A 22,692-nucleotide genomic window follows, 5' to 3' on the forward strand; every position below is an offset into this window, starting at 1 on the left:
TCATGGTTTTGTATCACTGCCACTAGGCTCATAACACACAATTATTTCTCATTGATTACTTAGTTTTGGACCATCAGTAGTCTGGTGCAATAAATCTCCTTTCCTACCCTGAAATCACAAATTACCACATCTAAGTAGTTCAGAAAAATGTTGGACCAAATCTAGTTCGTGAAAATAAATTGCACAGCTTCATCATGAACTTTGAGTTACCGGGTTAACTTTTAAAAGCTTCATTGCAGAGGTTTTTGCAGCCTCCTCTCCTGAAGAGATACCAGTGACTTCTTAACTGCAGTGACTTCTCCTGAGGCTATCATAAGTTAACAAAAGACTAGATGATTAGGCAAGAGTTTTCCAAGGACATACATACCCAAATTAAGAGGTGTTTTTTTTCTCAGGAATCACTGACCATCTATTTGTGGTTCCCAGCGAGTCTGTGAATTGACAGCTTTTTTTTTTTTTAAATAGACTATTTACAGCTATCACTGATTTTCCATAGGAATTTCTGGAGACTCCTTTGAAACGATCATAGGCCTAAGTTTTTCTGATGCAAGAAGAGGCCATCCAGAGGGACCCTGACAGGCTTGAGAGGTGAGCCTGTGCAAACCTTATGAAGTTCAACAAGGCCAAGTGCAGGGTCCTGCACATGGGTCGGGGCAATCCCAAACACAAATACAGGCTGGGCAGAGAATGGATTGAGAGCAGCCCGGAGGAGAAGGACTTGGGGGTGCTGGTTACACAACCGAGCAGTGCGTGCTTGCAGCCCAGAAGGCCAACCATATCCCGGGCTGCATCAAAAGCAGCGTGGCCAGCAGGTCGAGGGAGGTGATTCTGCCCCTCTACTCTGCTCTGGTGAGACCCCACCTGGAGTCCTGCGTCCAGCTCTGGAGCCCTCAGCACAGGAAAGACATGGACCTGTTGGAGCGGGTCCAGAGGAGGCCACGAAAATGGTCAGAGGGCTGGAGCACCTCTCCTGTGAGGAAAGGCTGAGAGAGTTGGGGCTGTTCAGAAGAGAAAGCTGCGGGGAGACATTACAGCAGCCTGCCAGTACCTGAAGGGGCCTACAAGAAAGCTGGAGAGGGACTTTTCACAAGGGCATGTAGTGATAGGGCAAGGGGTAACGGCTCTAAACTGAAAGATTTAGATTAGATACAAGGAAGAAATTCTTTACCGTTGTTATAGAAGCTCGCCTCCCGTGACGAATTCAAATTGAGGAGCCAATTGTTAATTAATCAATTGTGAATTTATTAACAATAGAATTTATTTAAGCAAGCGATGAAGCAGGCAAAACAGCGCTGGGTGGCCGGGGAGTCAGTGCTCCGTCAACGGTCCACGCCAATAGTGGATGCAACCCCCCTTTATAGAGTTCCTATTTCCTGCATACGTGACTTCTGGTAGTATCTACGTTGTGTTTGCGCTTGCGCGACTAGTTGCTAGGTGGTCGTTGTTTGCCTCTCGGTGGTCGTTGGGATGAAGGCCGAAGTCTTTCTCAGGCGTCCTGCTGTCTGCTCGTTCATCCCCCAAGCCATTCTTTTGCTTATCAGCAGATGGGCCATTCCCTTACTTATCAGCAAGTGGTTGTTCACTCCTGGGGATGTCTGCAGCTCCAGCTTAAGTGGCAAAAGAAACTCTAACACCCACATGCGATTTCATGAACAAAGTTAACTCATTCATCACAGGGCTTCTCCTCTTTCTCCATCAGCCGGTTTGAGAATAAATTTTATATGTATACATTTATTGCACCGTGAGGGTGGTGAGGCTCTCGAACAGGTTGCCCAGAGCAGTTGTGGATGCCACCTTCCGGGAAGTGTTCAAGGCCAGGTTGGACGGGGCTTTGAGCAACCTGGTCCAGTGGAAGATGTCCTTCCCCATGGCAGGGGTGTTGGAACTAGATGATCTATACAGGTCATCTAGTTCCCTTTCCCTTTCAACCCAAACCATGCTATGATTCTATCATCAGTTCCACTTTATTTTTCAGAATTGTAAATAACAGTAGAGATCAAGTCTAGTGAGATGACAGCTTTGCAGTACCATGACAACAAGAGCAGTGCAGGAACAGGTTGCTTTCTTTTTAGTTTAAAAGTTGTACTGTAAGAAATACTGCCCTCCCCTACATATGAGATTTAATGATAAAATCTGGCACACATCATTTGGGAAACACTTCACTTGGAATGGGTTGGCCATTGAGAACAGCCAGCATATTTGCTATTGCTTCTTCTGCCATCATATGGAGAGCCTGGACTGTTGCGGTTCCAATGTGAGGGGTTATGATGATGTTGTTTAATTTTAATAAAGGATGATCTCTGTAAGAAACAGAAAGAACAGGATATATTACACAGGGAATTTACTCTGCAGCTATCCCATCCTAGCTATTAAGAACTCAACCTCAGGAAACAGCAATGGCATGTTGAGATAAAAGGGCCGCAAGCACAGAACCAGCAGAAAGCTGTGGGGAGCTTGCTTACCATTTCTTCTTGCTCTCTATTTGTCTCACTGCCTTGCCAGTCAGGTAGGCTGGCAAAAACTAACAGAAGTGGGAAAGGCGTATAGTCTGACATTTACTTATGATTGTGAGAGACAGGCTGAAGTTTTGCCCTTAAACAGGCAGAGACTCCCCACGGAGATCAAGATTATGAGCACACTTTTGCACACAGTTTAAAACGTTCCAGATTAACAGAATGGAAAACAGGTTTCTTTACCTTGGCAGAGGCTCAGGGTATGTCACGTCCAGAGCGGCAGCCCTAATAACTTTATTCTGGAGAGCTTCTACCAATGCATCTTGATCAATAACTGCACCTGCATTGCAATGATATTTTGTTATCGTCACGAGTTAATGAACACGTTTTCATCTGAGAGTGGGGAAAGGTCTCAAGGGTCTAGTGAGAAAAATTACAGGATCTTTGTCTTGTTAGAAAGTAGAATGTCTTTCTAATAAACATTAAGCAAAGAAAACAGAGATTTTAGGAATCTTTCGAGGAGGATTATGGTCCACTGCCTAAGGCTTTTCCTGGTATGTGACCAGTTTCAGTCTTTTCCTCATTATGACACTGTCTTCCGGGATTATTATACATAAATCATTTCATCTCTTCAAGCTTTCCACTCTTTTATCTCTGCTTTGTTTACTGAAACTATAATCTCTCTCACATGCTTGTTCAGTGCCAACAGATCATTAATCCCATGTGAGGTTTCTTTTCTCTTACAAATGAAACTTATGACGATAAACCTTTCAGTTGTTTCCACTAAAAAAAGCTGCCTTGGCATAAGGCTAAGGAGAACAGAACATCTGCTGAGCACCCTAAATTCCATAGGACCTTTGAACACACAGCATCTGATCTATGACGACTGCCAGCTACTTCATGACTCAAACAATACAGGGATATCACAGAGTGAGGTTGGAGGGAGGAATGTCAACACAATCTGACAAAACACAACCTTAACTGTGGAGCCACAAAGAGCACTTCTAGATCATCCTACCTCGGCTGATGTTTATAAGAGTAGCTGTGGGTTTCATCAGCTCCAGCTCTTTTTTCCCAATTAGTTTGTGAGTCTCAGGAGTCAGGTTCACAACCAGCATAACAAAGTCAGATTGCTGCAGCAAGTCTTCCATCTTCTCACAGTAGTGGGCACCAACTGCCTCTTCCTCCTCCTTTCTTCTGAAGGAAAAATGCACACATCCCCAAATGGACTCAACTATTTCTAACTAACTTTAACAACCAATCAGCCCTAGGAGAGATCTGGAACAGCACAGAGATCGAGAGGTTTGAGGCCAAGGTAAAGACATTCATAGGTACAGGTGGTGGAAGGGAGGCAGGAAGGATGTGGACTAGAAGGAGCAGGAAGCCAGAAGAGTGGGGGGACACTGAAGGAGTGATGTATGTGTGAAAGCAAAACACACAGGTGATATTAGTTCTAGGAGGTTGGGGATGCAGTCAGACCCCACCTTTCTCTCCTGCATCTAGGCTAATCCCTGTAGAGTCTCTCCTTGCCAGACATGTGAGTTAGGACTCGGCGTGGAAAAGGAATGAAGGGGAAGTGAAGTCTGAAAGAAAGGGAACTATAACACTAAGAGAAGTCAAGGGCCTTGTCCTAGATGCTGGTGTGATGAGTGATCTGGCTGGGCTGAGGAGCAGGGTGACTGGCTGGGTGGGGCAGGGACATCGCCAGCAGCCTGCAGGAGTCTGGAAGGACAGGGGACACAACAAGGGCACAAGGCCTGGTTTGCTTGGACTACATATTCAGAAAGGTTACACGGCCCTTGTTCCAAACTGCTAGTAGCTCAGCAGGGCAGGGCGAGCGCATGAGGCGAGGGGTAGCTGCTTCCCGAGGGGAGCAGCAGGGAGCCAGAGCGAGGAAACGTCGGCACACAGGTGCTGCTCGTGCTGCTTACAACTGCCACAAGTGCCTAGGAAGACCGCGGACACAGAGCAGAGCTGTGGCTTCTGTCACTGCCCCCTGACTAATTACACGCAGAAACCAGACGTTTTTACCTCCGGTTCCTGTTATGGTACAGGATCCTCATGTCGAAGGCTGTGGCTCTCCGAGCCACTTTGTACCCAATGCTGCCCATCCCGATGATCCCAAGCGTCGCTCCGGTTAGTTCCACTCCCAGCCAGTCAACAGCAAAATGCTTTGTCTCTGGAGAAACCGCAATCTGGCAGCCTGAATGTAAATACGCGCTCAATGGGCACAAACCGACCATAAACGTAGGTTTGGGGGAAAGAAAAAGTTTCTCACCATCACAGCAGTGGTCCTCTGGAGCATCCCTTACAAAACACCCTTGCTAATTTTGACCAGTTTATAGAAGTGCCTGGGTGGTGCCATTCCCTGCAGGCAGGGCTGGAGCCAGTAACACAGCGGGGGCTCCGGGGTGGGTACTGTGCAGGGAGGAGTGGCTCCTCAGCGAAATTCATTCTTCTGTGACTGAAGTACTTTCTCAGAAGTTCAAGAATGGCGTCTTTGACACTTACCACTGAACAACCATTGACTTAACTTTTTTTAGCTGGGTTAAATCTCACTATCCCTGTCCTGGATCACAACCCAAAGCAGCCCCACTGCTTGAGCGTGTGTGAAGGCTGCAAATTCCAGCTCAGCCAGGGATCTCTATGACCTTTTACACAAAGAATTAGAGGTGCAGCAAGATGCAATAGTGAGAAAACATCAGCGGGAAAGATGTGTTGTTTCATGCTCAGGGGTGGAGCAGCAGTGACAGAAAGACTGTGAGTCCCCGAAGACAGAGGCAACTTCTTGTGATAGTCTCTACTGACACCTTCCTTCCCCTGTGAGGCATTGCGTAGCAAAGACACATAGGGAAAGGACCTGCCTTTTAAGAACACGAACTAATGTTGGTGGTACAGTTTGGAATAACTTTGTCAAAGGGATTATCAGCTATTTCAATAATAATGCTGATGCTCTTTTGGAAATACAACCGATTGGTTTAGACAAACTCTCCATACAAGCAGCAAAGAGTTATACTAATTACTGTTCTAGAGATGGGGACATAGCCATTAATGCCTTGCGCCTTCCTGTAGCTCATAACACTTGTTCCAGGGGAGAATGGAGAAGTGGTGACATTGATCTGGATGCATTTTGTATTCAGTTTTTACAGCTGTAAACAACCGACCCAGTGAACAGCCAGAGAAGAACTAAGCTCCAGACATTACTCCAAACAGGATATCACAAGTGACTTTAAAGCGCATAATTTAGACAAAGGCCTTACTCTTGTCACCATTGCCTTAAAAAGAAGCGGGACACAGGAAAAGCAGAGGCCTCTGAACAAGGAGTCCTCAGAAATATTCTTCCCCGTAAAAGCATCCCAAATATTGATTTGGATAGATCATCCGTATCATAGTAAAAGTGAGATATGCCAAAGAAGTAGCTAAAGATCCAGGAAAATTTAAAACATTACCTTCCACCAGTCTTCTGGCAGAGGCCAGCATCAAGGCCATTCCTATGTCTGCTGTTGGGTCCGCCACGGCACGTGGGGTGTTGGTCACTTTTACACCAAACTTAGAAATCATTTTCAAGTCTAAGTGATCGACACCAACCCCAGAGTTTCCAATTACTTTTAAATTAGGCAGGCTTTCTAGAAGCTCCCGGTCAATAGTTGGTCTGCACTCAAACACGAAAACAGATTGGATTTTTTTTTTCAATTCTTTTTTGTTTTCAAGAAATTCCCTCATGGTGATAAGGTGAAAATGTTTCTTCAAAAGCGCTGCAAGGTTTTCTAGCACACCATGAGTTCCTCCGATATCCAGAATCAAAACGCCCGGCAACTCTTCTTCTGCCATAACCTGCAACAGGGGAATAGAAGAAACACTCCTTTGTTGAGGAGAACACCCTTAAAGGAGTGATGCTGTCATGATCATTTAAACTCACATCTGTAAACCAGGAAACTGATGGAACTCTATACTGCTTTTAACAATACAGAATAAATACACAGTCACTTGGTACTAGCATAGCACATTAGACAACTTCCCGGTATTTTCACTAAGTGCTGATATAGACTATCACACCAAGGAATATCCACCCCCTTAGATCTAAATCCAGTCCTACAAGGTGTCCTTCTCATATAGTTTCATTTTAGTCCTAAATCAATATTGATTTCATACAAACCAGGTAGCTTCTCAACCTAATTCACAAATTCATTTATATAAGCAGTGGTATCACAGAATCACAGGATGGTAGGGGTTGGAAGGGACCTCTGTGGATCATCTAGTCCAACCCCCCTGCTGAAGTAGGGTCATGCAGAGAAGGCTGCACAGGACTTTGTCCAGGCGGGTCTTGAATATCTCCAGAGAAGGAGACTCCACAGCCTCCTTGGGCAGCCTGTTCCAGTGCTCCGTCACCCTCAGAGGGAAGAAGTTCTTCCTCATGTTCAGACATAACTTCCTCTGCTTCAGTTTGTGCCCGTTGCCCCTTGTCCTGTCGCTGGGCACCACTGAAGAGTTTGGCCCCATCCTCTTGACACCCACCCTTCAGATATTTGTAGCCATTTACAAGGTCCCCTCTCAGCCTTCTTTTCTTCAGGCTGAACAAGCCCAGCTCCCTCAGCCTCTCCTCGTAGGAGAGATGCTCCAGTCCCCTCATCATCCTCGTAGCCCTGCACTGGACTCTCTGTAGTAGCTCTTCATCTTTCTTGAAGTGGGGAGCCCAGAACTGGACACAGTACTGCAGATGGGGCCTCACTAGGGCAGTGTAGAGGGGAAGAAGAACCTCCCTTGACCTACTGGCCACACTCCTTCTAATGCATCCCAGGATTCCACTGGCCTTCTTGGCAGCCAGGGCACACTGCTGGCTCATGGTCAACCTGTCGTCCATTAGGACACCCAGGTTCCTCTCCGCAGAGCTGCTCTCCAGCAGGTCCGCCCCCAGCCTGTACTGATGCATGGGGTTGTTCCTCCCCAGGTGCAGGACCCTGCATTTGCCCTTGTTGAACCTCATCAAGTTCCTCTCTGCCCAACTTTCCAGCCTGTCCAGATCACGCTGAACGGCAGCACAGCCACCCGGTGTATCTACCACACCTCCCAGTTTTGTGTCATCAGCAAACTTGCTGAGGGTACATTCTAACTCTTCATCCACATCATTGATGAAGTTGAACAAAACTGGGCCCATTATTACCCCTGGGAACCCCACTAGCTACAGGCCTCCAACTAGACTCAGCGCTGCTGATGACAACCCTCTGAGTTCTGCCATTCAGCCAGTTCTCAATCCACCTCACTGACCACTCATCCAGCCCACTTCCTGAGCTTCCCTAGGAGGATATCATGGGAGACTGTGTTGAAAGCCTTGCTGAAGTCTAGGCAGACAACATCCACGGCTCTCCCTTCATCTACCCAGCCAGTCATGCCATCATAGAAAGCTATCAGATTGGTCAGGCATGATTTCCCCTTGGTGAATCCATGCTGACTACTCCTGATAACCTTCTTTTCCTCCACTTGCTTGATGATGACCTCCAAGATAAGCTGCTCCATCACTTTTCCCGGGATGGAGGTGAGGCTGACTGGCCTGTAGTTCCCTGGGTCCTCCTTCTTGCCCTTTTTGAAGACTGGAGTGACACTGGCCTTTCCCCAGTCCTCGGGCACCTCTCCTGTCCTCCAGGACCTCTCAAAGATGATGGAGAGTGGCTCAGCAATGACATCCGCCAGCTCCCTCAGCACTCGTGGGTGCAGTCTATCAGGGCCCATGGATTTGTGGGCGTCCAGATTGCCTAAGCGATCCCTCACACAGTCCTCCTCGACCAAGTGAAAGTCATCCTCTCTGTGGACTTCTTCTCTTACCTCCTTGGGAGGGCTTGGGATTCCTGAGGGCCTGCCTTGGCACTAAAGACTGAAGCAAAGAAGGCACTCAGTAGCTCTGCCTTCTCTGCATCCTCCGTCACCAGGACACCCACCTCGTTCAGCAGTGGCCCCACATTGTCCCTAGCCTTCCTTTTGCTGTTGATGTAGTTGAAGAAGCCCTTCTTGTTGTTTTTGACATCCCTTGCCAGCTTCAATTCCAGGTGGGCTTTGGCCTTCCTCGTCGCATCCCTGCACGCTCTGACCACATTCCTGTACTCTTCCCAAGTGGCCTGCCCCTCTTCTCTGTATGAAACAGAGGCTGCTAGAAATTTACTCAAAGTTTCTTGCCTATTGATTATGGTTGGTGAAGCCACAGTAATGGAGGGAGGCACCGAGGCTCAGATGGGTCTGACAAATGTCTGTCAGGAAGGGTTTAGGTCTAACAAATTCGCATGATGAAGGGCCATCCTTGGACAGCTGCTACACTGCTTGCCTTCAGTGTTTTAAATATCACAATCTGTACCTAAGCTTAACTCCCACAAAATTTAGCACACCCATGCCTGTAGGATGAACCAGTGGAGAAGAGCACTAGAGGTGATACTGTACGTCCCACTGACAACACAGTCCTTCACACTAGAACTTTTCCCCTGCCCAGGCAGTTTTGAGCCCAGTCCTCTCTGCAACGCTCACGCAAGTGTATTGTACCCTGCAATAAGACATGGGCTCCGCAAACAGCCACATGCCTAAGCAGAGGCAGCCCTTGCGGACAAAAACGGTAGCTGAAGATTTGCTACATGTCTTAACAACAGTCATGTCCAAATTTCCTGTAATTCTGTTTGCTGTGCTTCACTCGCTTTCGGTGTCTATCCCATACTGTGTCCTAGAGCTGGGTCCAGGAAACGTGACGTTGCGCTAACTGAATCAAAACAATTTTCCACAGCAGTATGCTGATTTATTCTGGGCACACAGAGCCAGGCAGAGATTTCCTGCTGCTTCAGCCCTCTCATACAAGCCTTCAGCGAGAAACCAGAATTCAAATCTGTGACAAAAACGCATCAATGCAGGCTGTAAGTTTCTGTCAAATGGTATTTATCCTTGTCCCAAGCAAACTCAGGCTCATCCCAACTGCATCTTTTAAACGCTTACAATCTTGACGCCAGTAGTACTGCTTTATCCTGGCCCTGACCTGCATTTCTGACTCAGTTCCAGTCTGCTGCTATACATGGGCTAGAAGGGGCCTCCATATTAGGACAGGTCTGGAGTTCACCACGAGCAGTGTCTGTGATAACACTAACTGGTTCTGAACAGCAGCAAACAAAGCAATGAGATGAGTAGTGCAACCATATCGCAAAGGAATAGTGTGTTCTTAAATATAACTAATCTATTTCTTGCCCACTGAAGTATCTTGAACCCTGCCAGCCCCATATGGTTGTGACAATTGCACAAGTTTCCCCAGCTGTAGTTTGTATATTTTTTACGAGTATCACACAACATGACTTGATAAACTAGACTCGTCCTCCAGAATGAATGACGCATAGAATAAAAGACAAGATTTGATGTCATATTGTGACAGCATTGCCCAGCTTCCTGATGATCACAATGTGATGCTCCTGCAGCCACTGACTCAGACCAGACGGCAACTAAACCTTATGCTAAGTGATGGAAAACTGGGCACCAGATACGATCAACTGACTGACAGACGCCAGTAAGGCAGCACTGTATTACACTGCTTGCTTTCATCACCACTCCCTCCTCCATTGCCACACGCCACTCACGAAGGTCAGAGTCAGACCCGCAATCATTTTAACAGCACTTCCTAAACTTCATGAGTAGAAAGGTGATCCATGAGGCAGCCACAGTGCAGTGCAGCAAGAGCTAGTTTTGCTTTAAAGAAACCAGCTGGCATGCTAGCAGCAGGCTAGTTGCATGGAATTAATCTTTCCATTAGTGTAGACATGCTGAGTTCACCACAATTTCAGCCATGTTTGTTGCATGCGTGTTCCCCTCTACTCTGCCCTAGTGAGGCCCCATCTGCAGTACTGTGTCCAGTTCTGGGCTCCCCACTTCAAGAAAGATGAAGAGCTACTACAGAGAGTCCAGTGCAGGGCTACGAGGATGGTGAGGGAACTGGAGCATTTCTCCTACGAGGAGAGGCTGAGGGAGCTGGGCTTGTTCAGCCTGAAGAAGAGAAGGCTGAGAGGGGACCTTGTAAATGCCTACAAATATCTGAAGGGTGGGTGTCAGGAGGACAGGGCCAAACTCTTTTCAGTGGTGCCCAGCGACAGGACAACGGGCACAAACTGAAGCACAGGAAGTTCCAGCTGAACATCAGGAAGAACTTCTTCCCTCTGAGGGTGATGGAGCACTGGAACAGGTTGCCCAGGGAGGCTGTGGAGTCTCTTTCTTGGGAGATATTCAAGACCCGCCTGGACAAGGTCCTGTGCAGCCTTCTCTGGGTGACCCTGCTTTGGCAGGGGGGTTGGACTAGATGATCCACAGAGGACCCTTCCAACCCCTAACATTCTGTGACTCTGTGATTCTGTGTGAACCATTAATAAGCTGCAGCTTTGGTTCAAGAACCGGGGCTCTGCTGGTACCAGGTATAATCTTAGAAAATTGTATTGACTGCAGTAAACTACGAACACTTACAGGAACCCTGCAGAGGGAAGCGGGCTCTCCAGGTACCAACCTTGATCTGAGGAGCACTTGTTGGTCGTCGTCCAGCACTACCTCTGTGTGTCTTGTACCTCCGTTCGCAATCCACACTCCTGCGGCAGTGCTGTCCACGAGAAGCAGCAGCTGGATGGATAAATCTATCAGCCTCGTTTGACTGGCCGGACATCTTCAAGCGAACCGGTTTTAACAGACTGAATGCTTTGCTCATGAACATAACTGCTGAGGTACCAGACGCCTTGCCCAGTGCGCTACATGCGACACCTGTCAGGGACATGACAGTTCTGGTTCTGGACTAGTGTCACCTCCAGTATCGCTAACTCGCCTATTTTGTGTGTTTTGTCCCCAAAGCTGTCTCTCGTCTCTCCTCACCTCTTCTATTTACACGAGATTACTGCTTCCATGTACGCATACAGCTATAGCCACAGTGAAACACCGCCGTGAGGTCTGCGACTTGGCCCTGCTCCGTGTGTGGCAGAGCAGGCTTCGCAAACACGGCTCAGGGCGGGAGCGGCCAGGGGAAGGGGCCGCACCCACGCACCAGCCCCGGCGCGTCCCCAGGCCTGCACTCCGCTCCTCAGCCGCCCGCCCGCCGCCCGCCGTTCGTCACCGTGGCGGACCCGCCCAAACCCCCGCGTCATCCTTCCCGGCGCTGTCCCAAATTGCAGCTACCAGCGTCACCCAGAACAAACCCCTCCCGCAGCTTCTCCGCAGCGGAGAACGCCGCACCCCACTACCAACAGCCCGGGACTTACCCGGGCCCCGACAACGCCGTCCTGTCCCCCCTCCCGCCTTCACACTTGGTACGGTCCAGGCGGCCTGCCACCGCCCCGCCCGCTGAGGGGAGCCCCCGCCCCCTTCGCAGGGCGGGAGCGCGTGTCCCAGCGGTCCGCTCGCCCGCGCGAACGCATCGTGTCACTTCCGCTGCTTCGCGGGCTGCGTCCGGGTCGCCGCGTTTCGCCGAGAGAAGGAGGCCCGCGGGGTACGGTACTGGGGGGGGGGCTCGGGGGCTCGGCCCTGGCGCCCCGTGGCCTCGGGGGCGGCGCGGCGGGCTTGGTCCCGCGGGGGCGGCGGTGCGGTGCGGTGCGGTGTGCCAGCTGCCGGGCGGTCGGTGTCGCCCCGCAGGCCCGCCGCCCGCCGCCATGTCGTACATGCTGCCGCACTTGCACAACGGCTGGCAGGTGGACCAGGCCATCCTCTCGGAGGAGGACCGCGTCGTGGTCATCCGCTTTGGGCACGACTGGGACCCGACCTGCATGAAGATGGACGAGGTCTTGTACAGCATCGCGGAGAAGGTGAGCGGGCTCCCCCCCCGCGCTCCGAGCGGCTGGCGCGGCGCCGGGGGCGGGTGGCGGCCCGGGGGTCGGGAGCCGCGGGGTTCCCGCCTCAGGAGGTGGCGAGAAGGCCGCCTGGTTTGCTTTCCCGGGTGGCTCCCGAGGTGTTGAATGGGGTGAAAAGAGCGCTGCGAGTTGCGAAGACGGAATGGCCGCCCGGTGACAATCCATCGTTTAATGGACGCCAGCGCTCGGGCGGAAAGAAGTGCTCGGTGGCAAGGCTGCTGCGGCTCTGGGTGACACAGCCGTGCCGCCTTACCATCAATGTGTAGTCGCTTCAGATTCCCAGTTGAATAGCTTGGAAAGTTCCTTTCGTTTTGACTCTTCCAGCGGTAAGATCCTGAAGCATGCAGGGCGCTGTTGATTGATGTATCGGTAACATTCTTTGGGGAGACGGATGGCAATCCCTTGAGTTGCGTGGCCCGACTTAAATTTTAGGAGCCGAACTCTGAAGCTGTTTTCAGATGGAAACTGAATGCCTGCCGCCAGCTGGCCGCTCACTCAAGAAAGATAGCTATTGAAGAAAAATAGACAGTTAACATATACAGTCAGCTGTAATTTATCTTTTCGTATATTTGGTAAACATTTTGCATAGTGATAGATGGAGCTCTTCTTTAACAGAACCACGCAGAAAATGAAGCAAACAAAAATCTAAACCAGAAATGGTAACTTTGGTAGGAAAGGGAGTCAGTTATCTTCATGTAAAATTGTGTGCATGCTGCGTAACTTGATACAGAGTTCTCACTTTGCTTTTGATGTTGTCTTTAAATAAATGAACTTCTGTCTCTAAAAGCCATGCAGTGAAAGTTCTATACCTATAGCCAAATACTAAGACGTAATAGAATACGGTGAGGAATTGTGATGCGGTTTAATTCGGTAGTTTTGTGTTTAACATCGTGGGAGTGTCTTATGCTCAAATACTGTTAGTATCGATGTTTGGCAGGACGCTTGGCAGACGTATTAGTAGTTAGGGGTGACTGGGGAAAGAAAGAACCATGTAACTTCTTATTTAAAAATCTCCCTCTGCAGAAATGGCAGATTAAAGGGGGAGATCCTTCCTCATCCTCTTGCTTACAAGCCATGTTTGGATCTCTGCTGTTTTAAAGAGTGAGTAAAAGTTCCAATTGTACAGGTGTTTATACTAGAGAATAATATAGAATGTTAACATGCTGTAATTGCGTGCTGCATTTGAAGAAGATGTAGCCATATTTTACATTTGATACCAGGGTGCAATGTTTGGTCTGCAGCATATTTTTGGGTAGCAGTAATATTTATCTGTATTTTATAATAGGAAAACAGGATGTTTTCATTTTGAATCGTTTTGTGGGAAAAAGAAGCTAGAACACACTATGAAAATACAAGGCAGGTTATTTTCACTGAAATCTACACTTACAGTTGACCGTTTTTTTTTCCCCCCCAGTGTTACATGAAAAAGAAACGAGGTTTCACAGAAATTAAAAAAAAAAAGTGATAATTGTAAGATGTTAGATTTTTGCTTTGTCAGGGTTTCAAGCAAATATCTAAGAATTCAGTTTCATAAAATACCTCTGGACCACCTTTTTAAAAGATACACTTTTTCTATTTTCTGAAAAAAGGAGGCTCACAATTATAAAAAACCATCCCCTGAAATATGGGGCTTTGGCTGCTAAATTACTTTAATGCCCCTTTTTAAAGAAAAATTTTAAAACCATGATTTATCTGGGACTGATGACTGTAAATCGGAAGACCTCTTTTGAAACCAGGTCATTTTAACTAATAGGTTATATTGGGTCAATGTGGGTTTAGGGAGGACTGTTCAAATGTTTTGCATTTATTTAACTGTAATCAGAAGTGTGAATAGCTGTGGCTCTTCCTCAAACGATAGTTGTGCCTCTGCCTTTCTGTTAAGGTTACATGAAAAGTGAGAGAGGAAAAGAGAGGCTTGGAGGCAGGCGGGAAAAGAGAGCGCTATAAAAAAACATACTGGTATTATAGTTACTGGTGTTTGTAATTGAAGTTGAGCAAAGCTAATCCATTTACTCATGTCTATAGCTTTCAAAATTGTATTGCTCTTAGCAGTATAATGTCTTTCTCTTTTGCCCTAAAAATTTATCATCTAAACTTACAGCGTAATTAGCAAGAAAAAATATTCAAATAAATATTGACAGAACAGACTTTGAAGTTTGTACTTACTGTGTTTGCAGCCTCTTTCAGTTCAGTAATGCAAGCCTGCGAGCTGCCTTCAACTTGAATGATTTGTTGCAAAATCTAGTTTCGGTGCCTGTATTTTTTTTCTCCTCTGATTTCTGTGCCCATAAAGACATCTAAACATAAAAAAAAGTTGTCTAGGAACTGGTTAGGAAAATGAGAAGATCTTGTCTCAGATTTCCTTAGGTATTTGCTGTATGCACTTTGGGCCATAAAGTAATGTGGCTGTGAGATTTACTGCCTAAAGGGATCTGAAATCTTAACAAAACCAAAGAAGAGCATTACTTAACTCTAACAAATTTAAAGAAACATCAAGACTATTGCCATTCTTCCTAGTCATTGATGATATTGCTGTGGCAATCTAATGTTGCAGGAACGCATTGATTTTTTTTGAAATTACATTGCCAGTGAAGAAAGTCAGGAGGGGGAACTTATGGGGACAACTGAGATATCTTTCATCTGCCATATGCTTTTTCCTAGATCTGTGTTTCCTGTTTACCAGCTAAGGGTGTGGTCTTGATCAACATAAAATACAGAATCCATAGCTGGTGTTAAGAGTTCTGTAGGTTTCCTCTGCTTTATAGTCTTGAGCTGTTAGTTATCGAACATATATACATGATACATGTCCCTTTTCCGAGTTAAGTAAAGGTGGCCCGTCCACCTGGTGTCAAATCCGGTAAATTTGTCACAATTTGGTATGTGACGCGTCATGATTTCGAGTTCCCAATAGAGTCCCCCTACGCACCACGGAGACTGGAGGTGGAGTTGGGTGGGGGTGTTTCCCACTGTATCATCACTTCGCTTTTTCTCTTTTATTGGTATTTGCGGGGGGGGTACAACATTGGGGACAGCAGCGAAAGAGTCAAACAATCAGACCGTACAATCCCGAGTTCGCAATCCCGAGTTCGCAAACTCCAACCCACTCAATTCCATTCCGTTCCCTCTTTCACCGACAGTCAGTGGCACCAATGGCCACAGTGGCACCAATGGCCACAAGATCTCGTTTGGCTACCGATACATAGATGACCCACACGGTCAGCCCTTTTTGTCACAATCAGTTTGAGTTTGAGGATATAGTCATACCAAATAAAGCCACCCTCTAGCAAAATTTGGTTGCGCCCAACTAACCACTCGTGGGCAGAGGCTCTAGGCAACGAACACGGTCGATGCCGGGATTTTGTTTCACCGGTTTTAATTACTATCGATCGGTTGGTGAGGCCGTTCGATAGGGAGGAAGTAACCATAACTCCCGCTGGGGCAGAGGTCAACTCGGTTACCCAGGAGGGCATCCAGCGGGACCACGAGGAGGTGTGACATCTGCGGCTCAGCCCAGCTAGTAACTATGATCCCGTCTTAAGAGAGTCATAGTTACATAGTTAAAGATTTAATAGTAGTCCGCCCAAGCAGGTAGAGTTCTGTGAAGTATTAAAATAGCCTGTAACTGTGGCTAGGCAATAATGTACTTCTGCTTTTTGTATATGTGTATTGGGTAATGTAGACAAATCTGTGAAGCTATAGAGAAACACACAACCAAAATTGAAGCCTAACCCATGAAAGTAAGTCTCATAAAATTTTGAATCCATGCTGCTGTTTGCTTTTAGTTTCCTATTCCATCCTGTCCCCATGGACAGTGGCTACAGTGGCCTGGTGAAACAGAGAAAGTTTTGAATTGAAAGATGGATAAAGGATGCCTGAGTATCAGAAATAAATACATTCAAAAGTTAATATCTGTCTTGTTTTACTGCTGAAAATGTTTTTATCTTCAATCGTTGAACGAGTCTGAAGCTGTCCAAAAAGAGGTCTATCAATAGAGGGGTTTTTGGAGTTTTTTGTTTTGTTTTCAGAAAGCAGCTGACTTACTACAACAAATTTCCTATATTTTAGTGTATGCTGCGAAGTTAAGTACTTTCAGAATAAACTTGTGTTATGGTTCAACTTCTAAAATACCACAAGGTTTTTTGCATATTGTCTGGACAGTAAAATTTTGGTTTAGTTTAACAACCTCAGTGTAGTCTCAATTGTTGTAACTGCAGCTGCTTTCATTTAGCATGGTTTGCTTGCTCAGAGTTGTATTTAATTCTTGTTGTGAGGTCTCCGTACTGTATCCCCAGTGATAAAAGTCAGAAAGAAAACTTCTTGGCAACCCCTGCCTTGAAATGATAGTGAAGCTGCTTCTGTGCAGGAATGTAGTTCTTGAACTGACACCTCCAGGGGATGCACTCACATCCCGGTGGACAGGGATAGGTTGAGCTCTGGTTTGTCTCCACAGAGTTGCTAGCTCAAGTATAGATCAACTCCTGCATCCATACTAGCCTGAATCAAGAAATGCTTCAATTGCTTTTGCTTGAAATGAAGCCTAAGCTAAAGCTTTGTGCTGTGTGTGAAGCTGGCTCAGATGCTGCTCTGTACTGCTGTGAAGCTGGCTCTGTACTGCTGTATCTTAGCTCCAACATGCCTGAGACACTAAGTGCTTCTTCAGGCTGTAAAACTGCTCAGTACTGTGCAGAGGGAGATGTTTGAGTAGTTTTGCAGGGCTTGTCTTGTATTGAAGTGAAATGCCTCTTGGTGACAAGCCTGCCCAGTCTGGCATGGCCACTAATGGTAGATATTGCGGCCACTGCAGTGCTTCTGTGTCACCCCTTCCATGTTTTTATCTAGTTCGTTCTTAGGCCTGAATCCCAGCCTCCTGCTGCTACGTATATTGGAGTGTTGCATGGCAAGGCCTGTGTCACGGGCAGTCTTGGCAGCCAGTGTCCAAACTCAACAAGGCACGTCCTTATTCGGTGCACCTGCAAGCTAAGTGGCTTTGGAGCGGTAATATCAGCAAATCAGATTTGAAATTGAGAAAGCAAGGGGGAGAGAACAGAGCCACTTCTAAAGTTCTGAATTCAAATTTGAGAGTCCGTATCTAGCCTGTGAGGTCTGCTGTAGACTTCATGCAAGCTTTCGAGCAGGTGACTGTCATCAGGTTCACCTCTAAAAGCTGTGCTTTTATTTCCATGTAGGAGAGAAGGGAGATAGTTGGATTGTAATGACAACTTGGGTATATGCTGTGCCAAGGTGATTTGAATGATCCAGTCCTTTTGACCAAGATACATTTAAGACTTGAGTAGTATCTGTGTTTCAGAAGACAAGCTAGTGCATTCGTTAACTGGTTCTCTTATCTAAAAATTTAGGCTGTTGATGCTCATTGCTAGTGAGATGTATTTCTGGTTCTGCAACAGCTCAACTAAATATAGTGTAAAACTAAGAGTTTTGTTGTTTCACTACTATGTGGAGTACACAGTTCTTGGAAGTAAAATTTTGGTTTACCAGTGCTTTTCTAGTGGTATTCTGGTGTGACACTTAATATCCTTGGACTAATCTTTCAGTGAACAAAGCAGGTCCTAAGAATGTTGTATTAATGCTTGGTTTAACTTAAAATAATTTTCTAATCTCCAAATTAAATACTTGTTCAATTATTATGTTTAGATTGTTGGAATTGCTAAGTGTGTTGTAGAAGTTTCCCCGCGTGGTGAAGGTGTGCTGCTGATGCTAAAAATGTCAGCAGGATGGAAGAATAAATGATAGGAGAAAATGAATATGGCTCTTCAGGTTTTGGGTTTCTTTTTGGAAAAAAAAAAAAACCACACAAAAAAAAAATTCCACAAAACCAAACACCAACAACTGTCTTTTGTCTCCTAAGGCTAACCAGGCAATAACTTCAGTCACTTCTCAGCTAAATTATTGACTCTGAAGATCCTGTTAAATTTCTTAGAAATCTTTCATATAAAATTGAAATGAGCATGAATCATAACTTCAGAGGATGTTAGAGTTGATACTATGACTAATGTGGGTTTTCAAGGCTTTACATCTTGCCTGTTTTGGAACATGGCTTAAATGGGATGTTTTCATGAGATTATTAACAGAGTCTGGGATTATAACTGGCTCCATAAAAGCACCGTAAAAACTGTTTAAATGTTTCACTCCAGAAGAGATTTTACTTTCTTCACTACTGATACTTACTTACATCTTTGAAGTGTTGTTATTTTTTATTATTTAGAAACTGTCTTGAAGCAGAAGTCCATCAAAATTTATTTGCTGTGTGCTTCTGTTTACTTTCCATATTTTTTCGTGTTTTCTCAATTAAAGTTCCTGCTAGGATATTTAAGTACAGGGTACACCATATATAATACTGTTCTGGTACAGTCTGATCCTTTTTCTGTGGACTAAAATAAAACATCTTCAGATCAAGCAGAAATTATACTCGTAGCATTTCTAGATATTTAATAGCAAAATTAACAAGCGTGAAGTACTGTGACAAGCGGCAAGTTTGTCATAAACCTTAGACCACATGTGTTACCTCAGACTGGTAATTTTGCGTAGTCAAATGGTAAGGACCGAAATTGTATTTGTATGTAAGTAAGGATGTGGGGGGAGGGCAAGGTTTTGTGTTCATGATATAATGCATGAGTATTTGATAATACACTTTACAGTTAAAGGTTTGTGTAATTCAGACACCTGCTGGCTTATATTTTAATGCGCGTGTGTGTGAATTTCTGCTGTACATGTATGAACGAAGTTTAGAAACTGAAACTTCCGCTAATTCCATTGAAGGTTAAATATGCTACGTCTAGGAAACAAAAATGTGACATGGTTTTTCTTCCAGGAATGAAAACATTAACTATGACATTAAAGAGGAGGGATTCTTGTGCATTTAATTCAATAACTGCAAAATGAAAGCCTATTTTACCAGAATTGCCTGGAGAATAGCTTCTCATCAAGGTCTTTTTTTCATTATCAATTAAATTTTTAAGCTCCTGTTTTAGCTTTGCAGCTCTCAAAAAAGCTATCAGTTTTTATTATTAAATATTCATTTTTATTTTTATTTAACAAGCCTGGTTAAATTAGATGATTTAGAGGGGAAAAATGCTCGGAGGCAAGCTCCAGGGCATTTTAGATCATTAGTTATCTGAAGTCTATAAGCAGCTGATGACAGAGGCAAAATGTGTCAGTTTGGCTTGCACAAAGCGGTTACTCGATTAGAGCTGTGCATGTCGCTGTAAGGTCTCAGCTGTATATAAAGGGCATTTCTGTCTCTGGTTGTTGATTTGGCATAGTATCTTTCCAGTTGATACTGGATGTGAAATGAGCATCTTAGCTATATTTAGAAATATTTCCCATTTTAATTGGTGGTTGTGGCTAAAAATAATGGTAAGATTGTTTACTGTGATTACATGACTTAATATTTTGGAAAATGTTGCAATAATGAAAGCTCATGCCTTTTAATCAGTAATACAAGTAATCAAAGGCTTGGTAATATATACTGCTTTTATATTTCCTATTTTCTTCTGTTTAGGTAAAGAACTTCGCTGTTATTTATCTTGTGGATATCACTGAAGTACCAGACTTCAACAAGATGTACGAGTTGTATGATCCCTGTACCGTCATGTTTTTTTTCAGGTACGTGATGGTTCTAGCATGTAACTCATTTACATTTTTTGTATGTGTCAAATGCAGGGTCTCAGTAGATCATTTCTAAATGTATATCAGCATACTGATGCTTATATTTTCATTGCTCTACAAAATAGTAAATTGATTAAATAAGAACATGGTTTGTTTTCCAGTTAGCCTAGTAACAGTGTTTTGATAATAGAGTACAAATTAGTGATAGTGAAAACTTTTTATTATGCATTGTTTTTAGTTCTAAATCTGAAACTCCTTGTACAGAATACTGCAGTAACACAGCAGTCAAGCTTGTCAAATGTGCTTTAAAGATACACCCAAAGCATTAAGGTTTTTTGGAGCTAAGGCATCTACGTTGATGAGATAAAATGTGCTACTGACAAGCGTGGAACTCTCTCTGGTCCTAGACAGTAGGGGGAAAGAAGTATAAACCATGAGGAATAGGCTGAAGGATAATTGCACTGAGTAGCAATCTTTGGGGCACGTTTGCAGTCTTTGTTCTAGCTTTAGAAATAGGCAGTAAAATGTTAACTATAGAGAGAAGGGGATACTCTGAGGCTTGTTTTGCAAGCCTGTTTATGTTGGAAGGGCTTCTTTTGAATCCTACAAAGCATTCTTGGGAGGGGCAGAAAGTTTCTTTCTGAATTATAATACCATATTAACTTGTCTGTGTTTTTCCCCTCTCCCATTAAAGGAACAAACACATCATGATTGATCTAGGTACAGGTAATAACAACAAGATCAACTGGGCAATGGAAGACAAGCAAGAAATGATTGACATTATAGAAACTGTTTATAGAGGAGCCCGAAAAGGTCGGGGTTTGGTGGTATCGCCAAAAGATTATTCCACTAAATACAGATACTGACATTTCTTTGGAGCTGCCTTTTTTTTAACCCTACATCCACTTAAATTTATTCTTGTGTATGTGTGTACATATATATCTATTAAATGAAAAAACCTACAAATCCTTCAACGTGGAGCATATTTTGAATTATTTAAAAGGTTTCAATTCTGTTTGGAAAAGTAAGGCATGAAGCCTGGAACTGTCTCACTGCAGTAATACTATAGATGAATTTTAGATTTTTTTTTTTCAATTCTTATTTTTTAAAGACTTTACTCTGTGTTTGTCCTTTGGATATGATGTATTTTTATACACAAAAAGCCTATTTACAGGAAAACATTTTGACTGGTTTTGTTTGCTTTTGTTACACAAATATGTGGAAAAACTATACTGCAGCTTTTTTGAAAGAATAAAATGAGTTTTGCTTGTTTACCATAATTTTCTTTAGCTAACTAAATTTGAGAAAGAAAACAAATGTAATTGGATGCAAAGTCACGTTGAATATGAAGGGATATCACTTCTGTCAGGATTTCCTTGCGTAGTATTTAGTTCTTCTGTATCCACTAAAAATAGGAAGAAAACACTAAGGTGCATTTATTGATATTTAGCAGAACTCGGAGGAAATATCTTCCGTGACTGTCCCCACCCCTTAATTGACTTGTGGTGATGGTCGTCTTTTTCATGGTGATTATGTGCATACAGTAGTCAGTTTTAAGTACTTAGTAGATTTTGCAGTGCCAAAGGGTAATTGCAGTTCTGGAGCTGGCTGCATAGTCAACAGTTGAAGACAGGATGAGCGGTGCTTTCTCTCATTTGACCTCAAATTTGTCTAATGGTATATTAAAATGCATATATACTTACGAGATGTGGATTGGATTCCACTGTGGCGTGGCTTTGGAAGTTTCCATTTGCATTTCTGACTTTTGTTCTGCAGTAATTGGAGCCATTGTTGTGTCGGTGTTTTGGTTTTGTTCTTTAAACTGATAGATCCATATGTACAGGATTAAGAAAAAACAAACCAGACTATGCAGAAAGGAGATGCCTGTACTTTTGGTCCAGTTTGTCATAAGACAAAGTGGAATGTGCTTTTTTTACCATCTGTGCACTTTAGAGAATTTAGAATGCATCAAGAAAGTAACATGAAATTAATCTGGTTTAGAGTGGTGTATTGGGTTTGTGTGGCAAGCTTTTGGTAGCGGGGGGGGGCAGGGGTTACAGGGGTGGCTTCTGTGAGAAGCTGCCAGAAGCTTCCCCCATGTCTGACAAGAGCCAGTGCCAGCCGGCTCCAAGATGGACCCACCGCTGGCCAAGGCCGAGCCCATCAGCGATGGTGGTAGTGCATCTGGGATAAGATATTTAAGAAGGGGGGGGGGGGGGAACTGCAGCAGGAGAGAGGAGTGAGAAGGTGTCTGCAGGGTTGTTCCTCTCATGTAAGTGCAGAAGGAGGGGGAGGAGGTGCTCCAGGTGCCAGAGCAGAGAGTCCCCTGCAGCCCGTGGTGCAGACCATGGTGAGGCAGGTTGTCCCTTTGCAGCCCATGGAGGTCCACAGTGGAGCAGATATCCACGTGCAGCCCATGGAGAGAGGACCCCACGCCGGAGCAGGCGGATGCCTGAGGAAGCTGTGACCCCATGGGGAGTCCCACGCTGGAGCAGGCTCCTGCCAGGATCTGCGGACCCCTGGAGAGAGGAGCCCACGCTGGAGCAGGTTTGCTGGCAGGGCTTGTGACCCCATGGGGCACCCACGCTGGAGCAGTTTGTGAAGAACTACAGCCCGTGGGAAGGACCCACATTGTAGAAGTTCACGGACAACTGTCTCCCATGGGTGAAACCCCACACTGGAGCAGTGGAAAAGCACAAGGAGGAAGGAGTGTCAGAGAGAATGTGTAATGAACTGTCCGCAGCCCCCATTCCCCACCCTCCTGCACCACATGGAGGGAG

General features: G+C 45.2%; 2 protein-coding genes across 7 annotated transcripts; one reads left to right on the top strand and one right to left on the bottom strand.

Moving 5' to 3' along the window:
- Positions 1–1,218: 1,218 nt before the first annotated feature.
- LOC104327176 (putative 2-ketogluconate reductase) lies at positions 1,219–11,825 on the bottom strand. Of its 4 annotated transcripts, none has more exons than XM_075417031.1 (7): positions 11,702–11,825; positions 10,963–11,210; positions 5,903–6,287; positions 4,485–4,656; positions 3,472–3,650; positions 2,697–2,793; positions 1,219–2,300 (listed from the first exon to the last, which is right to left on the bottom strand). In XM_075417031.1, the coding sequence occupies exons 2-7, from the start codon at positions 11,161–11,163 to the stop codon at positions 2,144–2,146; spliced, it is 1,191 nt and encodes a 396-aa protein (XP_075273146.1). In that variant the 5' UTR covers positions 11,164–11,210; positions 11,702–11,825; the 3' UTR covers positions 1,219–2,143. The 4 variants fall into 4 exon arrangements, with proteins under 4 accessions (XP_075273146.1, XP_075273147.1, XP_075273145.1 ...); XM_075417032.1 differs by having other exon boundaries at positions 10,963–11,072; positions 11,702–11,823; XM_075417030.1 differs by lacking the exon at positions 10,963–11,210 and having other exon boundaries at positions 11,702–11,775.
- TXNL4A (thioredoxin like 4A) lies at positions 11,801–20,886 on the top strand. Of its 3 annotated transcripts, none has more exons than XM_075417034.1 (4): positions 11,801–11,928; positions 12,072–12,241; positions 19,806–19,909; positions 20,607–20,886. In XM_075417034.1, exons 2-4 carry the CDS (start codon positions 12,089–12,091, stop codon positions 20,776–20,778), a joined length of 429 nt encoding a protein of 142 aa, XP_075273149.1. In that variant the 5' UTR covers positions 11,801–11,928; positions 12,072–12,088; the 3' UTR covers positions 20,779–20,886. The 3 variants fall into 3 exon arrangements, with proteins under 3 accessions (XP_075273149.1, XP_075273150.1, XP_075273152.1); XM_075417035.1 differs by having other exon boundaries at positions 11,812–11,928; positions 12,128–12,241; XM_075417037.1 differs by lacking the exons at positions 11,801–11,928; positions 12,072–12,241 and adding an exon at positions 13,310–13,387.
- The last annotated feature ends 1,806 nt before the right edge of the window (positions 20,887–22,692 follow it).

The sequence above is a fragment of the Opisthocomus hoazin genome, chromosome 3 (genome assembly GCF_030867145.1).
Source record: "Opisthocomus hoazin isolate bOpiHoa1 chromosome 3, bOpiHoa1.hap1, whole genome shotgun sequence".
NCBI lineage: Eukaryota > Metazoa > Chordata > Aves > Opisthocomiformes > Opisthocomidae > Opisthocomus > Opisthocomus hoazin.

What these genes read in the sequence shown, in the direction of transcription:
- LOC104327176 (XM_075417031.1), bottom strand. Translation starts at nt 11,163, where the DNA reads ATGTTCATGAGCAAAGCATTCAGTCTGTTAAAACCGGTTCGCTTGAAG. An exon ending in CAAGTGCTCCTCAGATCAAG is followed by an intron (nt 6,288 to 10,962) that starts GTTGGTACCTGG and finishes CCCCTGTTGCAG; the next exon opens with GTTATGGCAGAAGAAGAGTT. An exon ending in TACCATAACAGGAACCGGAG is followed by an intron (nt 3,651 to 4,484) that starts GTAAAAACGTCT and finishes TTTTTCCTTCAG; the next exon opens with AAGAAAGGAGGAGGAAGAGG.
- TXNL4A (XM_075417034.1), top strand. Translation starts at nt 12,089, where the DNA reads ATGTCGTACATGCTGCCGCACTTGCACAACGGCTGGCAGGTGGACCAG. An exon ending in TGTACAGCATCGCGGAGAAG is followed by an intron (nt 12,242 to 19,805) that starts GTGAGCGGGCTC and finishes TCTTCTGTTTAG; the next exon opens with GTAAAGAACTTCGCTGTTAT. An exon ending in ACCGTCATGTTTTTTTTCAG is followed by an intron (nt 19,910 to 20,606) that starts GTACGTGATGGT and finishes CTCCCATTAAAG; the next exon opens with GAACAAACACATCATGATTG.